The following is a 20231-nucleotide window of genomic DNA, read 5'->3' as shown; positions in this document are numbered from 1 at the left end:
TAAATACTAACCAGAACAAAGACATTATAAAACTACAAGGAAATTTAGTTTGACCCACTCCAAGTGACCTTAAAGGACAGCGGGTAAAATTGGCAGAAGTCTTCTTATATTCTTATTATAAAACTTTGGTCCACCTTATCTTAGACTTATAGAAATTAGACCTTTTCCCATCACACCATGACCTTTAAAATGATGCCTCACATGAATGAAAAATGCAAATTTAGAACCACACATTTATAAAATATATAAGGGCATATTTTCAGCAGTTACCCAATGATGTGAGCATGAAGGCTATGTTAGGGTGAAAATATTTGTGATAAAGAGATCAAAGGGTTAAATGTCTATAAACAGCTCCACCTGAGGGTCATATATATAGGGTAACAGCGCCACCTGAGGTTGTATTGTTTTACAGTGTCTCGTTATAAACAACTTTATTGTTTTACCAGCTGTCTTACAATGTCTTTTGTCATTTCATTTTCAGTGGCTTTCCCAAAAGAAATAAAGCAATGAAAAGAATGGCAGAATCACTGCTTAAAGTCCATCATGAGAAAAGGGGTTCCTATAGTGTCTCAACAATACACAAAATCATAAAATCAGGAACAACACTGATTGAAGACACAATTGAGATTTTGGAAGATGATTTCGATCCGGTTCAACCGTGTTCCATGAGTGGTAAGACTCGTGCTTCTCCAGTGAAAATCTTCTGTAATAAAAGTTGTACGATTTTTTGGCAAAACTGTGCCACATTCTGTGATAAAATTTAAACTAATGTTTGTTCTTGTTTTTCAGGGCCTGAACCGGTCATAAATATTCATGTTTTCCAGAGCCAAGGTAATAGGCTTGGTGTTTGAATAAACCGAAAAAAATTGAATTTTTAAAGTTTAATGCAACAAACAGAGGACTTTCTTTCTTTCTTTCTTTCTTTCTTGTGTATTGAAAAATTTATTTCAGTGTTACACATCAGCTTGCTTTTTGGTTGTCCTAAATTGAATAAATGTTAATAGCATGAAGTGTGAACTAATCAAAATATCTTACAATTTCAGAATTGACCGAGCACTATGAAGAACTTGTATCAGTTTTCCCAGGAGAATCAGAAAAAGATTACATTTTGAAAATACTTAAAGAAATCATCGATAAAGGTAACGTACACTGTAAAAAAATTCCGTAGAAATTGCAGCTGGGTTGCCGGTAATTTACCGTAGATTTAAATTTATGTTTTTTACTGGCAATATTTTGTTCAAAGTTAAATGAACATTAAACATTTATAAGTATTTGTCTTTACAGAGTAAAACTAAAAAAACAGCATCAAGCAAAGCATTCTGGGAAACAAAATCTGGAGCAAAAAAACAGAAAAAGGTTGATGATGATTTCTGGTTCCCAGAATGCTTTGCATGAGGCTATTATTGTATAGTTTTATTCTGTGAAGATAAAGACTTGTTAATATTTAAAATTTATTTAACTTTAAACAAACTCTTGCCAGTTAATAACATAAATGCAAATCTACGGTAAATTACCGGCAACCCAGCTGCAATAACATTGTAATTTTTACGGATTTTTTTTACAGTGTAAGTGTACACAATTGTGTCACTTTTAACAATTTCCCTGTTTTTTTACAGTACGGTACTGGCAGCACGGTTGCCAGTACAGTACTGTATTTTGGTTTTACAGTACTGTACTGTAATACAGTTTTACAGTACACAAATTTGTACTGTATAGTTACAAAGCAGTACTTTACTGTATTTTTACAATATTTTATATTTTTATGGTATTTTACTGCAATACCTATATTGACACATAAATGTTATTTATTATTTATTACAGTAATTACAATAATAATACTAAATTAAAAGGCAATCCAAGCAATTTTATTGAACCATTTCATTGAAACAAAACATATTTAAAACATTTAAAACAAAATTTAAATATTATGTATTAAATTAATACTAACTGAACAAAAATGCACATGAGTGGTTTCTGGAGAGAGAAATAATAAATAATATGCAAACTTCAGACGCTGCGTAGAAGATACTGCAGGACTTTCAACAGGTCACATGACTTTCCGAGACCTTGCAGATGCCGGCCAATCATTGGCAGTGTGAATGAACAAAAAATCAAACGATCCTAGAAAAATCCAGGATGCATTTTCCGTGTTTTTTCCGGAATGTTTGTGTGAAAGGGGCTATAGTAGAAAAAACAAACATTTTAGAAGTATTTTGATAAATGATGGTAAGCATGCAGTTGACGGTACCCGTTGTTTTCCAACATATTTGTTTTTTCTACTATGGAAGCCAATGGTTACAATAAGGTGTTTGCTTACCATCATTTATCAAAATATCTTCTTTTGTGTTCATCAGAAACAAGAAATTCATACAGGTTTAAAACAACGATGAGGATGAGAAAATTATGACAATTTAAATTTTTGGGTGAACTATCCCTAGCCTGACATGCATGCATTTCCGCTTGTGACGATAAAAAAAAAACATGGACCAAGTTAAGCAGGGATATTTAACAAATTGGATTGTAACTGTAGCGAATGGAGGGGTTTCAGAATAGTGTTGTTTAAAACACTTTTTTTTAAATGTAATTAATTAATAATTACAATTATTAATTTTGATATTTTTCCACCACCTTTATTAGGGAAATGATTGTTTTGTAACTATTCTGTGAGTGTGAGAGATTGATTGAAAAAATCAATTTATTAACAATTCAACATTTCAAAATAATACAATTTCTACATCACACTTACACACTCTAGAAATACTAAAAAATAAAACCAAATTTTCATCATCATCCACATCACAAAGAACATTGGCAATAGTCCATTTGTCAACAAAGGCTTGCAAGTTATTTACCAATGTATAGTAGGCATACTCTATTTTAAGCCGAGCTGTTAATAACCCTACAAAAATCTCATAGACTTATTTGGACCTTTTGTTTTGAATTATATTCTTCCTTGAAAGCCATATAGAAAGTTTTGCCACTCCAAAGACAAAATTCATCAAAATGTGTTTTGTTTCTTATTGACAGAATACTTTGGTCCAAAAATAAAAAAACGGAAAAGAAAAACATTCTTCCTAAAGCAAACACCATTGTTCCAATAAATTGAACAAAGATCCCAACCTGGAGCAACCACAAAAAAAATGTGTCAAAGTTTCATTTTGTGAGCAAAATGGACAATCAACACTCTGATTAGGATCTATGTGGGCTACATGTTTATTAGTAGCAATAGCCCCATGTATTATTCTCCATTGGAGATCACCAGTTTTTTTATCAATTGGGGGTTTATACAAAGATCTCCAACAGCCTGCTCAGGGCCAAAAAAATCAAACCACCTTGATGATTTAATTTCTTCCAGTGATTTCATATGGAGTAACATAACACAAAAAATATATCTCTTTTTTTTGTCCAACTCTTCAAAAACACCCAACTGTACATTAGAAAAAGAAAGAAAACTATTTTCTAAATCAAAGTGTTCTTCGACAGTTGAGGAAACATAAGCACTGGGAAAATATAATCACAACCATCATCCCACTGACAAAGTATATCATAATCATTAGCAAAATGCTTTAGTGATTCATAGACTTCATCAACAAGTTTTTTAATCAATCTTTCAGCTCTTATATTAGCCAGATGCCCCAATTCTGCAATGGATGAGTGCATAGCTTTAAGTAAATGGCCAAGTTTTGTACATTCTGCCTCTCTCAATGCTGAGCGTATACTGGCAGACTTCAGGGATCTTGCACAAATAAAATCATTATAAAAAAGTGGTTCCTCAAATAACCACATCCCAGGTAATGCATTTAAATCTCTAGAAACCTTCAGAAATTGCCATGCCTGTAAAACTGAATCATAAAAAGGTGTTAACCCACCAAAATCTACTTCTTTAGATTTTAGCAAGAAAAGGTACCTACTATAACCCAACCTCCCCCACTTTCTGTAAAAGCAACTTTAGCAGTTTCAAGCCATCTCAAACCCCTTCCATATAAAACACTCTGAGCAGCTTTCAATCTAAAAGCCACTTTACGTGAAGATATGTCAGCGAGACCCTGTCCCCCCCTCACAAAGAGGGAGATAAAGTGCTACAGCTCCAATACATGGAGAACCCGACCAAAAAAAATTAAACATCAATATCTTTGCAAACTTTTTACCCATGCTTTTGGTGGAATTAAAACCATAAATGTATGCCATAACATGAAAGCAACTAAATTATTAATGACTAAAACACGTCCTCTATTTGACATTTCCATTTGGCCATTCTTGCACTTGTCTTTTCTATTAAACCCTCCCAATTCATTTCTTCATACTGTGGTGTGCCAAAGAAAATACCTAAAACTTTTAACCCATCATTTGTCCATTTCAAACCACCAGGTAGACAGGGTATTAATTCCCTTTCCCAATTACCAACTTGCAAAGCCTCACTTTTATCCCAATTGACATTTGATGAAGAAACATTCTCATAAATCTTTAAAGCCTTTACAATTTCATGTACATCATCATCATTTTTGATAAAAACATTAATGTCATCAGCATATGCAGAAACAACTAGAGGAGAGTCAAACTTACAACCTGGCAAATTAAAACCTGTCAAATTATTTCTTAAAAACATAGAAGGGGCTCAAACGCTAACGAATAAAGTTGCCCAGAAATAGGACAACCTTGTCTTATTCCCCTTTCAACTGATATTGGGCGACTAAGCCCTCCTCCCACCTTCAACATACATGAAGCTTCATTGTAAAGACGGCTTACCCAGGCTATAAAACTCTCCCCAAATCCAAAGGCTTTTAAAACAGAGAACAGAAAATTGTGATCAATTCTGTCAAAGGCTTTTTCTTGATCAAGAGATAAAATCCCAACATTTTGATCATACACTTTACAAACATCCAAAATATCTCTCATTAAAAAGAAATTGTCCATTATAGTTCGATCTGAGATACATTAGGTTTGATCCATGTGTACAAGCAAGCTCAATCTGTTAGACAAAGCTCTTGAAAGCACTTTAAAGTAGGTACATAAGAGAGCTACGGGTCTCCAGTTCTTTAGATGAGTTAAGTCTCCTTTTTATGGAATTAAAGCTAAAACTGCTCTTCTGCAGGAAGTGGGAAGTAAATTGTCTTTAACCCTCTGGGGTCTGACCATTTTGGGACACTCTCAGAGTGTCTGACATGCTCTTACATTTGGTCTTTTTTCAGTTGGTTTAAACATATTAATGGCAAGTGTCTCATAACACTGCGTTCAGCACAAACTGGGCTAAAATATTATATGAGCTACATGTATGTACATGTTTGTATTTTTGAGAGAATAATGTTTATGCGTGTTTTTTAAAAAAGCAACATTTTTAAGTCACTGATATAAGTCCACAAAACCCATACTAAACATGTTTTAACAAGACTTTTCTAAACAGAATCTAGTAGTCTAGAGTTTTTTCTTTAAAATTATGTGAAAATCATTCTGCTTACTCATTCACATAAAACAATATATTGATTTAGAAATTGTAAGACAGTTTTTGTTTAGAGGGGCCGTATGCGTGAAGGATATTGACAGCTAGCAAACAAAGACTCACATAATGAGCTGCATAATGAGGCAGGAGGGAACTACAGTAAAGAATGTGTGGACAAATGTATACATGTTTGTTTGAGGTTTATTAAGTTAACAATATAATCAAAATAGAAATGAAGGTCAGTAGGACATTTTCAGTTTATTTGGAAACATACCCTATTCAAAAACTTTGTATAAACTAAAAAACTGATACACAACAGAGCTGTAAACTTCATGTGGCTCATGTTACCATATAACTTTATGTCCAAAAAGTGTGAATATGTTTTTCCACTTCATAGTTTGTACTGATGAGAGGGATGCAGACCTGTGAGAGAGTTATAAACAGCTGTTAGCATAAATTGTCCACAGAAATACCCTTACACATAACTGATGGGTAAATTTCACTGATAGCACTACATTCAGATAAATTATCATGTACATTTGGACTAAATTTAGAACATGTCAGATAAACATCTGCAGTGATTAGTTTTATAAAACGCTGTTTTCAGATGACTGTTTTTCAAGATGCCCATCGATCGCCTAGCTTCTGTTTATAACGCTTTTCTGTAAGCGCGTATGAACTTTAAAAACACATCGCATATGGCGTCCATGTGCGCGTGCTCGTGTCTCAGCCTAAACAATGTGGCGCTCATAACAGCGTTGTTGTTTTAACACTGCATTCAGCACAAACTGGGCTACTATATTATATGATCAACATGTATGTACATGTTTGTATTTTTGAAAGAAAAATGTTTATGTGTGGTTTCTGAAAAAGCAAAATTTTCCTCTCTGGCTTGTATAAATATAATGAATTGTTTTACCATCATACCATATTTATCAATGAAGAGGAAATTGAAAGGTTTGATACCAAATATGAATGGTGTAAACAAGCATTAAGTTGTGATTCATACCGGTGTATGATGAATAACAAACTAAACATCTCTATTGGTCAGAGGTAATCTACAATCCCATAACAGAAAAAGTTGGGACAGAAATTGTGAGTAAAAAAGGAATGGAATAATTTACAAATCTCATAAACTTAAATTTTATTCACAGTAGAATATAGATAACATATCAAATGTTGAAAGTGAGATATTTTGAAATGTCATGCCAAATATTGGCTCATTTTGGATTTCATGAGAGCTACACATTCCAAAAAAAGTTGGGACAGGTAGCAATAAGAGGCCAGAAAATTTAAATGTACAAATAAGGAACAGTTGAAAGACCAATTTGCAACTTAAGGTCTTTACACACCGGGACGTTTTTCGTGCGCGTTTATCGTCGACGTTTAACGCCTCGTGACTCAAGAACGAGCGCCAATGTGAGTGCGCACACCCACGCGAAAAGCGCGAGGCGCAAATGCGTCATTTTCAGAAAAACGCGTGGGACACGTTTTTTTGGTTTGACGCGGCGCGTTAAAAGTTGGCCGACCAATGAGATTGGCGCTTTTGTTCACGTGCCTGGCGCTGCTGAAGTTCCAGTAAAACACGACTTGGTGGCGCTCAAGCACAAAATGGTCTCGCGGAGCACGTGGAACAGGTAAACACACGAGGAAGCATCGAGGCTGTGGAGGTTTATGAAGGTGTCGGAGTTCCTCACAACATCGACTGAATTTCGAAGGTAACGTGATATATATAAGAACATAACAATACATAGCTGTGGGGGCTATATGATTAGATTAGATTCAACTTTATTGTCATTACACAAGTAAAAGGCAACAAAATGCAGTTTAATCACTGTTCAATGTCAGTGCATTACATATCGTAATGTAATGCACCAATATTCATTTTTATTACTTGCACAGTTATAATGTAAATTTGCACTACTGGTCCGTTCAATACACTACTGGACTGTCTATTTCATACTCACTGTTCATTTGTACTGCTGGACTACTTGAAATGCATCGTTTACACCCCTGTACTATGTAATGAATATTAGAATAACTATTCACTGCACAATAACTTATGCCATTGCACTCTTAACTGACTAGTTACAATCCAAATTCATTCATGCACTACCTAAATATTAATTTCACTCCTGTTCTGTATAGTTTAATTTATTATGTACATATCCATTTGTAAATTTCTGTATATTATGTTCATAGTACCAACCACAGTAAATTGTTCCATCGTATTACATAATCCTGCACCTATGCAAATACTGATATCCTGCACTTTTTATACTGCTTTTGCACTTCTGGTTAGACCTAACGTTAATTTGTGTTCTGTGTATAGGTAACCTAGTTTGTTTAGTCAGATGAAATACCATGAATCTAAATTACATTTGTAATCAAATATTGACCTCATGGATATCGTGGCATGGCCCTCAGTGTGAAAGATTGATTCTGATGAAAACTACATTTATCTTTACAGTGTTCACAGCAATATTTCTGCTAAAAATGATGTGAGCAAAAGTGAGGAGGCCCCAGCAAGCACGTCTTCAGGATCATCCAGCACCAGCCGTGACAAGGTCCAATCTAAACAAAAGAAAACAGTCCGAGACAAACCTCTGGAGAAGTACCTCTTATTAAAAGATGCTAAAGGGAAAAAATTAAAAGCAGTGCACAGAAGAAAGAGGAGCACAGGAGGAGCGCTCTGCCAGTTTTTGGTCACACCTATAGATGTTTATTATATATCATTTTATTTAGTTTTTTTTTATGTTTATACATTCAAGAAATACAGTTGAACATGTACATTTCATACATATGTTTATTTGCACTACAGTTCACTTAGACTTCTATCATTGTGACTTTTTTGCTCTACAGCTCTGCCAGTTCTTGTTCACACAAATTAATGTTTATTATATACCAATTTACTTATGTATTTTAAGTGATTATACATTTAAGAAATTCATTTGAAAATTTCTAATTTCTAAATGTTGATTTGCACTACCGTTCAGTTGCACTAAAGTCATTGTGACTTTTCTGGACCAACATTTCTGACTCCTGTTTTATTTGATTTTACTGTCATGTCTCTGATTGTTATTGCAAACTGCAGTTCATTCACAAAAATAAATGTTTGATTAAAAAACGAATTGTAAATAACGTGCCATTTTGACACTATGCATATATTTGTACATCAGTATTGTTGACCTCTTATTGTAATAACTACATACCTACTACTTTAGCCAAATCACAAAATACAATACATTTGGGAGGAAATGTGAGAAAATTGTTAACAAGAGAAAGTGCTTGTAAAAGAGTAGTCAAAAATACACACATCGGATCACCCATTACCTTATATTTTGTGAAAGAGCTTTAATTTTGATATAACGTGTTCTATCAAAATAGTTAATTTTATGTGGAGAGTGCTGATAATAGAATCGAATTATTTGATCAAATAGATTTGATTTAACAAATGTATTTAAGTTCACGGAGATATTTAAACACACCGTTTTCAAAATGGCAATTATAATGACTATAACACGAATGCACAGTTTGCTTTTATCTGAGAAGATCATGTTTCACATGATCATACGGTCAAGTAGCTGGTGGTGAGTCCTGATGGTGAATCCTGATGGTGAGTTGAAGTAGTCTTTGTATAGTTGCTGCTGTTAGAAATCGAGCTGCTACTAGTAATATCCATGTTTTGTTAAAAGCAAGCATATGACTTGTTATTGACTAGCGTGTGGCTTTCTTCTTCTGTGTGACAAGTGAGTGTCAGAACAGAAGCATAAAGTTTCGCTGCGCCCCCTTGTGTACCGGCATAAATCTGTTTTGTATTAAGCGCCATCTAACGTCCAGGGGTGAATTTGCACCTCACTCGGCTCAGCGCCAGTAAAAATCGTCTGGGTGTGAAAGCAAAAAAACGTCACGTTAAACGCCGACGATAAACGCGCACGAAAATCGTCCCGGTGTGTCAAGACCTTTATTAGGTAAATTGGCAACATGATTGGGTATAAAAAAGCCTCTCAGAGTGGCAGTGTCTCTCAGAGGTCAAGATGGGCAGAGAATCACCAATTCCCCCAATGCTGCAGCGAAAAATAGTTTTCTGAGCTTCTCAGAGAAAAATTGCAATGAGATTGAAGTTATCATCATCTACAGTGCATAATATCATCCAAAGATTTAGAGAATCTGGAACAATCTCTGTGCGTAAGGGTCAAGACCGGAAAACCATACCGGATGCCTGTGATTTTCGGGCTCTTAGATGGCACTGCATCACATACAGGAATGCTACTGTAATGGAAATCACAACATGGGCTCTGGAATACTTCCAGAACACATTGTCAGTGAACACAATCCACCGTGTCATTCGCTGTTGCCAGCTAAAACTCTGTAGGTCAAAAAAGAAGCCATATCTAAACATGATCCAGAAGCACAGGCGTTTTCCCTGGGCAAGGCTCATTTAAAATGGACTTTGGCAAAGTGGAAAACTGTTCTGTGGTCCAACGAATCAAAATTTGAAGTTCTTTTTGAAAAACTGGGACGCCATTTCATCCGGACTAAAGAGGACAATGACAACCCAAGTTGTTATTAGCGCTCTTTTTAGAAGCCTGCATCTCTGATGGTTTGGGGTTGCATGAGTGCGTGTGGCATGGGCAGCTTACACATCTGGAAAGGCACCATCAATGCTGAAAGGTTTATCCAAGTTCTAGATCCATATGATCCCATTCAGACGTCGTCTCTTTCAGGGAAGACCTTGCATTTTCCAACATGACAATGCCAGACCACATACTGCATCAATTACAACATCAAGACTGCGTAGAAGAAGGATCTGAGTACTGAAATGGCCAGCCTGCAGTCCAGATCTTTCACCCAAAGAAAAGATTTGGTGCATCATAAAGCGAAAGATGCGACAAAGAAGACCTAAGACAGTTGAGCAACTAGAAGTCTGTATTAGACAAGAATAGGACAACATTCCCATTCCTAAACATTGGTCCTCCTCTAGCTGTTCCTTTATATGCACATTTAACTTTTCTGGCCTCTTATTGCTACCTGTCCCAACTTTTTTTGGAATGTGTAGCTCTCATGAATTCCAAAATGAGCCAATATTTGGCATGACATTTCAAAATATCTTACTTTCAACATTTGATATGTTATCTATATTCTACTGTGAATAAAATATAAGTTTATGAGATTTGTAAATTATTCCATTCCTTTTTTACTCACAATTTCTACAGTGTCCCAACTTTTTCTGTTTTGGGGTTGTAGACTTAGTTATAGATTGTACATGATTGTACATGAGAATACAGGTTATTATAAAACATACGTCACACACGCATAAATGTATTTACAGACAAGACCTACAAGAGTTTTTATATGCTCTCCTCAAAGACATTCCTTGCGTCTGTGTAGGACCATTCACACCTTATCAGCTCTCTGTTGAGCTTCAAAAGGGGGTCGTACAATGTCCCACTGAGATGGTTGGGGCTGACTATAGTCTCTTTGATGTAGAAATCTAGAAACTAGCCAGGACATGGGGGGTTAACACATAATATCATATTTACTAGCTATTCTGCAATCCAAGTATCAGATATAATCCGATTCTTGCAATCCAGCCAGATGCTACATAACTTAAGTGTCTATCTATTTGCCGCCATCACTGCTGCTTTGGTTTTTGGCTTGATACTACAGGTTACACCAGTTAATATGCCTGTGGACACTGTATACCAGTGGGCTGCATGCTGATACTAACACAAAAGTATAAATACAAACTGACGGCATAGAGGGAACGATTACGCAAGACTATAAATCAGGTTTAAGAGTTATAAGTAAGAGTTTATTCTATAAAATCACGTCTGTTAAAGATATATATATTACTCAAGTGGTAAGAATAAAATCTTTTTACATGATATTATGATTGTGATGATTTATTTAGATTTCTGCTTGTATTTAAATATTTATTTTGTGTAGGACACCTGCATACTGGATTCTTTCCCAGATGAAAAATCATCTTTTCTTTTGTTCATATTTATTTGAAGATACCAAGGATTCTAATGAACTGGCTCGTCTTTTGAAAACATATGTGGAGAAATTAAAGGAGCTGTGTCATCTTTGCAACATCTACCCAAAAAGGTATTTTTATATTTATGTTATTTATTTTTCTCTGCATATAAATATTTTGTCTGACCAGATGTGAAATTTGATTGATGTTGTAAGGAGCCACCCACCGGCCCAACGACAGAACACCAATGGAGAGTGGGAAGGGATCTCGTGTTCTTTTCTTTCTTAGTGCTTCAAGAAGAACAATTCCATTTATTTCTTAGACCTCTCTGGTTATATTTAAATCTGACTCTAATTTATAAATTATTAATATTATTCTGATGTTGATCACAATTTATATTTACCATTACTAGATTTTCATTCTCTTAATTATTATAACTATAATAAATAATAGCTGGGCATAAAAGCATTCGGTAAAACTTTACTTAAAGTGGTGTTCATAAGACTGACATGACACCTTCATAATCATGACATGACACGTTTCATGAACATGAAGGAGATTTTATGCACGTTTATGACAACTTGACCATAACCAATACATCATAGCTTGTCCTGACAACTTGACATTACCAAGATAACATAACTGACCACTTTTTACCAATGATACAAACTAAATTTGTCATTAAAATATGTGTTAATACCAGTGTTGGGCAAGTTACTGAAAATTAGTAATTAGTTACAGTTACTAGTTACTTCGTTTAAAAGTAACTGAATTACTCTACCAGTTACTGTATTTAAAAGTAATTAGTTACTAAGAAAAGTAACTTTTAAGTTACTTTTATGTCTGCTTTTTAATGTAAATATGAACTGTACTGAACAGTCAAACAATAAAATAATATGGATGGGCTATTTTACACGTAAGACTCTAATATATCACATACTGTAGGAGCCTATTTTGCTTTCGATTCAACCTTTGAATATTTTTGTTAGAACTTATCTTAATATGTAAACTTACTTTATTTATGTATATCATTTAGACCATTTAGACAAATATTCTGCATGTTTACAAAAATATATAATGTGTTTAAATTGTGTAGTGTCTCTTTAAAAATTTGGTGACTATTGTGTCAACATGTCATATTTTCTAAAATAAATTATCATTTTTCTGATTTCATATTTATTTTAATAAGTTAGAAACGTCTCCCTGTGTCCTGCTGACAGGCGCGATGCGCGTGCAGCAGGTGAAGCAACTTATGGGTCCTTCGAAGGTTAGACCGTCTCATTTCAATTCTCTTCGCAAACTTCTGAGGCTTCCACCTTGAAAGACCGAGTGCTCACCTTTTTAGATCGCATGCTTAGCAGGGCGCAGCCATGGAATTGGGACACAGCTTGTGAAGCTGTGTCCCAATCACTGATTATTACATGTGATTGTGACATGATGTTATTACATGCACCGCGCTCCTTCCTCTCCGCTCGTCTCAGGTAAATGCTTCTCCCAGCAGAGCTGGTCGGCGTTGCGCCTTCATGTGTTTTGGGGGCGTGGCTTTAGAAGAAACCCAAAAAGGGAGGGGGTGGAGTGAGTCGTGAGAGGTCTACAGACACTCGAGTTTTATACTCTCTTTTCAGAGTACTTACATTTTACATATGTATTGGTATATAAAGACAGTTTAAACAAATTTGGAAAAAAGTGTTTTAGACTTTTTTAGACTTAAACCTGCCTACTCTGCCTTTAAAGAACACCAGGTAAAATTGGCAGAAGTCTTCTTATATTCTTATTATAAAACTTTGGTCCACCTTATCTTAGACTTATAAAAAATAGACCTTTTCCCATCACACCATGACCTTTAAAATGATGCCTCACATGAATAAAAAATGCAAATTTAGAACCACACATTTATAAAATATATAAGAGCATATTTTCAGCAGTTACCCAATGATGTGAGCATGAAGGCTATGTTAGGGTGAAAATATTTGTGATAAAGAGATCAAAGGGTTAAATGTCTATAAACAGCTCCACCTGAGGGTCATATATATAGGGTAACAGCGCCACCTGAGGTTGTATTGTTTTACAGTGTCTCGTTATAAACAACTTTATTGTTTTACCAGCTGTCTTACAATGTCTTTTGTCATTTCATTTTCAGTGGCTTTCCCAAAAGAAATAAAGCAATGAAAAGAATGGCAGAATCACTGCTTAAAGTCCATCATGAGAAAAGTGGTTCCTATAGTGTCTCAACAATACACAAAATCATAACAGCATTGATTGAAAACACAATCAAGATGTTGGAAGAGGATCTAGTTCCGGTTCAACCGTGTGCCATGAGTGGTAAGACTCGTTTCTTCTCCAGTGGTCATAAATATTCATGTTTTCCAGAGCCAAACTGAGCTTGGTGTTTGAATAAACTGGAAAAAAATCTGAATTTTAAAATTTTAATGCTTTGGTTGTCCTAAATTGAATAAATGTTAAGAACATGAAGTGTGAACTAATCAAAATATCTCACAGTTTCAGAATTGACCAAGCACTACAAAGAACTTGTATCAGTTTTCCCAGGAAAATCAAAAAAAGATAATTACATTTTAAACCTACTTAAAGAAATCATCGATAAAGGTAACGTAAATGTACACAATTGTGTTAGAATTCAATGAGATTATTAAGTATTGTTATTGATGATATTATCATTTATCTTTTATTTACTAGATAAAGAAAATATATAAAGAGTGATTGCAGTGGCAAAACTCATCTAACCAAGGGCCTAATTTTAGGTCCAGATTAAAAAGATTGCTAGTGCATTGTTAGATTGGTTAGTAGTAGGCAAGTGTTAGGCAGTCAGGATAAAACTCTAAAAGCACGGAGGGGAACCTAATGCCATCAGTACAATGAATAAATAAACAGAGCCCAATCCTGTGTCTCTATGATGTTCTGATGCCAACATATCACCCTATTACTAGATGATTGCTAAAGCAGGCCAACCAGGTACAATGTGATACTTAAAGGAGCAGTATGTAAGAAATTTAAATCAATTAATCAAAAAATGGCAGTGATATGTCACTACACATTAAGAAATCATTTTCATTTCAAATACTTATATCACAGTGGTCTGGCCAGGATATTGTCATTTAAAAAGTGGAGTTGCAGCTAGGGTTGTGACGGTTATTATATAACCGTGAGACCGACGGTTATAGTTGAACACCGTCATTAGAACTCTGTAACCGACAAAACCGTGTTATTAAAATATTTAAATATATATCTCATAAAGAATGTTTAAATACTAATTAAAAACAATTGTCAACAGTCTGTGTTACACGCCCCACCATGTTATCACGTCACGCAATGAAAATACAGAGCGGAGCAGACACTGACAACGCGCTTACATACAGGAGAGACCAGGGCACTTTTTGGTTACTTTTGAGATTAAACATATTAAACAAAGTCTCACCTTTCAAATCATCTCTTCCTTCTATTTAATTTATAGAATCAAATAAACATGAATGACCATAAGATGTTTTAACCGCAGAAAGGCTCCGCCCCGCTTTTCAAGTTAAAATCCTCCCATGTTAATCTATTAACTCTCCTGAAAGCACATTCACTGCTAGTTGTCTTGCTGTTAATTGTAAATAAACGTAGAGCAAGTAGCTAATCAGTGTCTAGCTTATTCAAATGCTGGTTTCACATCGCAAGCATGAGCACTGAGCAGCGCGTATGCGGAGAGCGTCTGCCGCGCGTGGCCATTGTGCTACACCGGCTGCGTTTGCAGCGCATATGGCGCAGTTTAATAACAATATAACAATCTCAAGTTCACATTACTTTATTTTACATGCATTTATGAGCAAAACCTCTTCAAGACGCTTTTTAATCCACATTGTTTTCGTGCTGTTCTGGTCCGTGTAATGACAGATATAGACACAATTACAGACATAAAAAGCCCAATGCACAAATCTGTTTCCCTGAAGATTATTAAGATAGTGATAGATAGAGGATTCGTTTATGCTGGGCAGAGAGTGACAGCGCAGTCTTCTGGCAACAGTGTGTTTTTTAAATATTTAAATGCTTTCTGTTAAATTTCTCAAAGTCATTACACTTGGCATCACATTCATGATTTTATGGTAAAATTACGCTTTTGCGTCAATCCACGAGCATTTAAACAAGCAACCCCCCCCCCCCCCCCAGACGGTTATGTGACGAACCGTCACATTTGACTCACGTCATAACCGTCATCACCAATTCTGAAACCGGCACAGCCCTAGTTGCAGCCCTCAACTGATGTTTATGTTGTCATGTTGTGTATTGGCCACCAGTTGTGTGATTGCAATACCAGTTTTAGGGGCTGTTTACACTTGGTATTAAGATGTGTTTTCATCGATCGGATCACAAGTGGACGAAAGTGACACATTACGTTTACACCTGGTATTTAAATCCGTCTCTTTTCTCCACTTTCGACCGCTTCTGTGCTGAATACTGTGAGGGGGTGGTCTGTGAGACGGTGGGCGAGTCTCTCTGCTGTCATTCAAACCCGAGCGGGAGTAATTATGAGTTTACATGATGCAAACTAATATTATGTCGGAGTGAACTGCTTGTTTAGCAAGTAAACATGCTGCACAGTGTTTTGTACATGAGTATGTAAGAGCTTTCTTTGAATTTTCAGCGCAATTGATGAAATAGGATCGCGCAACTTTCACACGCTTTCAAAACGAAACTACGGAGATCAGCCGCTTAGTTTTATCAATGAAAGGCTAAAAATAGCGCTGTTCACCGAATGTTCACGCCAGAAGTCAAAAAAGACGTAAAACTTGTGTTTAATACCTCAGATTAGATAAATGGGCGGAGAGAAGGCGGTCGCGTATGGCTGTTCGAATGCATTCAACCACATGTGCGTTCCGCAACTCCAAAGCAAACCGATCGAAAGTGGTTTCGACCACCTCTGGATGTGGTTGAAAGTGGTCGAAAGTGGACGAGCTCAAAACGTTTTGAACACCGTTTACACCTGGCATTAACGTCGTCCACTTGTGATCCGATCGACGAAAACACATGTTAATGCCAAGTGTAAACAGCCTCTTAGACACAATCCTACATACTGTTCCTTTAAAGACTGTTTGCTAACTTAATGTTTCAACATGTTTTCATTTGAGAAATTTACTCTGGATAAGTTTTCAATGAAACTATGTGTATGATTGTATGCATGTTGGCTTGGAAGTTGCTAGAATTGATAAAAGGTAATAGTTTAGTGAATGTGGATATTATGTAATGCTAATGTAATGTAGTGCTCAAGAGAATTTTAAGGTCTTTGGACCTTTTGTGTTAACTGACACAAAACAATAAATGAAAAACAAATGAATCTCCTGTCACTTATGTTCAATGGTTTGATTTTCTTTTATCAGCTTCAAATACTCAATGTGTTGAATTCCCCTTCGATTGTAAGAGCTGTTCTAAGTTTAAGGTGAGTGATGAAAATCACATTTATTCCATACTCGCACAGTCCACAGGTAGTTTATGAACCTGCACCACATAGACTAGAGTAACATACCAGCAGTTTAGCTTAACTTTGTGTGAAGCAATCTAAAAGTCCTGCTGTTGTGCTTAAAGGCTTTTAAGCTGTTTAATTTTGAACATGTGAACTGGATTTTTTAAAATATTTTATTTGTTTATAAAACCCATTGTATTAAATGATATATGAGGTAATACTTTTGCAGGATTCATCTAAATGGGAACTGTTTGAACCCTCAGAGATCTCAGATGAAGCACAGATGATGTACCGGTACTTAATTTTATTATTTTATACGGATTCATTAAATTATGATAAAATGAATCATCGTCAGGTCATTTCTCCACAGAATGAATTTGGAATCAGGCTGTTATGAGTGCATGAGAACCGGTCTTCGTGTTGAATGTTTTGGTGATGTTCAGCTGAAGTATCAAACATGTGACTGGGATCGTGTTCTTCATGATCCAGTAATGAAGGATTATTCACCCTGTGGTCCATTGATGAATGTTAAAGTCATCTCAGGAGAAATGAAGGCAGTCTATCTACCTCACTTTCTGTGTTTAGGTATGTTCATATCAAATCTAAGATTGTAAATGTTTTGTGTAAAATAAGACCTAACATATAAATGTAATAATTTCCAGGTGGATCTATTGATGAGGATAAAGTGAAAGTTCTTCATGTTAAAGACAGTGGAGTTTCACTGGAGAAATGTGAATTAACTCGATTTCATGCCAAGCTTCTGGATAACAACTTTTCTCTAAAAGGTCTTCTGGTGCGGATGGGCTTTCCTGTGAATATTCACTGTCAAACACTGATCTATCAGACTAGAAAAACTCATCTGACACTTCATGTCTACCTGATTCCAAATGAAAATACATTGAAAAAGGTACATCATCTTTAAAGGAACATGTTAAAGATGATATCTTATGTTTTATAATGTTGATATTTTTGCTCTGTAGGCTGTTAATAAAAAAGAGGGTACAAATATGTTAATCGATAAGCCCAGGCCTGTACACCCACTTCGGATGAACACCTTGTTTACACATTCACCACTGAAGAAATCTGCGCTTCATCCTGAAATCACACCTGAGGTAACTTGCTGTCCAAAATACCTTTCATAAATTTAAAGGCGGGTGCACGATTTTTAAAAAAACGCTTTGGGCTGACATAAAAACACACTTGTAGCCAGCAGTAAGGAGCATGTCTACTAATGCTGGGTACACACCAGAAGATAATCGGGCTGATTTTGGGCTGATTTCCCCCCTTCCAACAATCCTAGCTATGTCTTGATTATCTTGATGCTTCTAGAGATTATTTTATCAGATTTTCCCTTGGTGTGAGGTGTGTTAACCTGTCCAAACCTGATCGGAAGAATGTCGGAGCCATCCCGATTGCGAATCGTAAATATTAAACATGTTTAATAGAAAATCCTGATGTGTGGGGGGAACCCCGAGGACAAACATGCACACACTCTTGAGATTATCACGTGAAACCAAACAAAATACAATCAGAAAGCGAGATGATGGAAGATGGAAGCAGTCATGGCAGAGTACAAAGTGAAGTTGATGTGGACAGCCGGCTGAACCAGTTTAATCCGCTTACCTATCCCTACCGTGTTTATACTGTATATATAAATGTATATTAATTTCTACATCCAACATTGGCTTTCCGAGATCACGCACCCTGCCTTCAACTCTTTCCCCGCCAAATACTCTTCATTGTCAGGGAAGCATTTTCTCTTAATTGACGAGTTAACTCGTCAATGGCAAGGAAAAAGTTACTCTAAGTACTGAATACAGGGAGTGATGTAGGAATGAGTAATGTTTCATGAATTTTATCTTTTTAACTATTATTATTTCTGTTTTATATACACTTTTATTTGAATTCAAACCTGCATCATGTCCATCCATAAAGCTTTTAACCCATATTACTTTCTCTCCATTAGAGTTTACAGCTCACATACAGTAAGAATTTCTTTGAAGCATTCATTGAATCACCAAAAGAGGACTTCTCTCTCCAGCTGATGGCACAGGAAAATAATGAAGTTGTATGGAAAGTCAGTATACGTAAAGGTAAGATTTGAATTAATGCAATAGATCCCTGGTAACAAATGGCCTTATAAATGACCTACAGTATTACCAATAGACAGCGCTGATACTGACAATGACGCAAAAGTATAAATGAAAACTGACGGCATAGAGGGAAACGTTACACAAAACTATAAATCAGGTATAAGAGTTATAATAAAGCAATAAACCCCAAGAAGCAGTGGGTTACCAGTGCATTTTATAACAGCTAAGGGGCGTTGTTAGGCACGACGCGAAGCTGTTATAAAATGCACTGGTAACCCAACGCTTCGAGGGGTTTATTGCATTTATAAAACGGTTTCTTCATATGCATAACGTTAGCGGGATTTTATAAAATAAAACACAAATAAGTTGTAATTATATTAGTACAAATATTACTCTTCCGCCAAACAAAGTAGTTCCTCAGAATCAAGTGTGACTGAAACAGAGCGCAATTCACAACCAACACAGACGCAGCAAAGACACAATGAAAATATGACTGTAGTGTTTATTTTTATAAATCAACATTCATCTAAAATATACATTTATATCGTGCAACTGTTGAAGTGATGATCAAATATGTTTGGAAGCATGCTTAACTTTTTCCCCGTCAGCGTTTTTTTTTAAGTTGCCACCCAGTTTTAGTTTAAATGGGTTTATGCTGTTTGAATAATCTCTTGTTTATCTCTCTTAGGTGATTACAAGCAGATCATTTCTACAGTTGGTAAGTAACAATGATTCATATAGAGAGCTCCTGTAGATGTCGTAATATTGTGCATTTAAATAAAATGGTACTGAATTAACTTGGTTATTTTGCAGATGGACACACATCAGCTCGTTTAACTGGTAAGAAAAAAATCGTGATAATTTTACATGATATTATAATTGTGATGATAATTATGATTTCTGATTGCATTGAAATATTTATTTTGTGTAGGACACCTGCATTCTTTCCCAGATGAAAAAGTACACTTCCATAATTTACTTGTGCTCAAAAAATTCTTCTTTAGTACTTCTTGAGATAATCTTAAGAACATCTACTTATCTGTGCTATTTTGAGACACCATGAAGATGAACTAAAATGTGCTAAAAATCTATTTTAAAAAGATACAATGTAAAAAATGATGTGTTAATTTTTTACACATTGTGTGTGTCATGCCATTTAAGGTGTTATTTCATGTTAAAATAAATGAAAGGGACAACACAAGTTGTGTTAAAAACAGTGATGGGAGTAACGGGTTACAAAGTAATTCCGTTACTGTAATTCCACAG

The 20231-nt window shown here is 35.5% G+C and overlaps 1 protein-coding gene and 1 long non-coding RNA gene across 2 annotated transcripts in view; both read left to right on the top strand.

The window, feature by feature from the left end:
- Positions 1-20231, top strand: part of LOC135783419 (uncharacterized) — a 75276-nt gene that overhangs the window by 53022 nt on the left and 2023 nt on the right. The window contains exons 3-16 of the mRNA XM_065294125.2: positions 482-672; positions 790-831; positions 1044-1139; positions 11455-11548; positions 13558-13739; positions 13917-14021; positions 16790-16848; positions 17102-17166; positions 17243-17457; positions 17535-17779; positions 17853-17984; positions 18839-18965; positions 19654-19683; positions 19779-19805. Coding sequence (XP_065150197.1) covers positions 482-672; positions 790-831; positions 1044-1139; positions 11455-11548; positions 13558-13739; positions 13917-14021; positions 16790-16848; positions 17102-17166; positions 17243-17457; positions 17535-17779; positions 17853-17984; positions 18839-18965; positions 19654-19683; positions 19779-19805 — 1610 coding nt within the window. The remainder of the gene's footprint in view (positions 1-481; positions 673-789; positions 832-1043; positions 1140-11454; positions 11549-13557; positions 13740-13916; positions 14022-16789; positions 16849-17101; positions 17167-17242; positions 17458-17534; positions 17780-17852; positions 17985-18838; positions 18966-19653; positions 19684-19778; positions 19806-20231) is intronic.
- Positions 6793-8568, top strand: LOC135783418 (uncharacterized). Its single transcript, XR_010545627.2, has 2 exons — positions 6793-7155; positions 7908-8568. It is a non-coding gene; the product is annotated as an uncharacterized lncRNA (long non-coding RNA).

This window comes from Paramisgurnus dabryanus, chromosome 2 (genome assembly GCF_030506205.2).
Source record: "Paramisgurnus dabryanus chromosome 2, PD_genome_1.1, whole genome shotgun sequence".
Classification (NCBI taxonomy): Eukaryota; Metazoa; Chordata; class Actinopteri; order Cypriniformes; family Cobitidae; genus Paramisgurnus; species Paramisgurnus dabryanus.
Note: the sequence above shows the minus strand (reverse complement) of the source record. Positions and strands in the feature narration are given on the sequence as shown.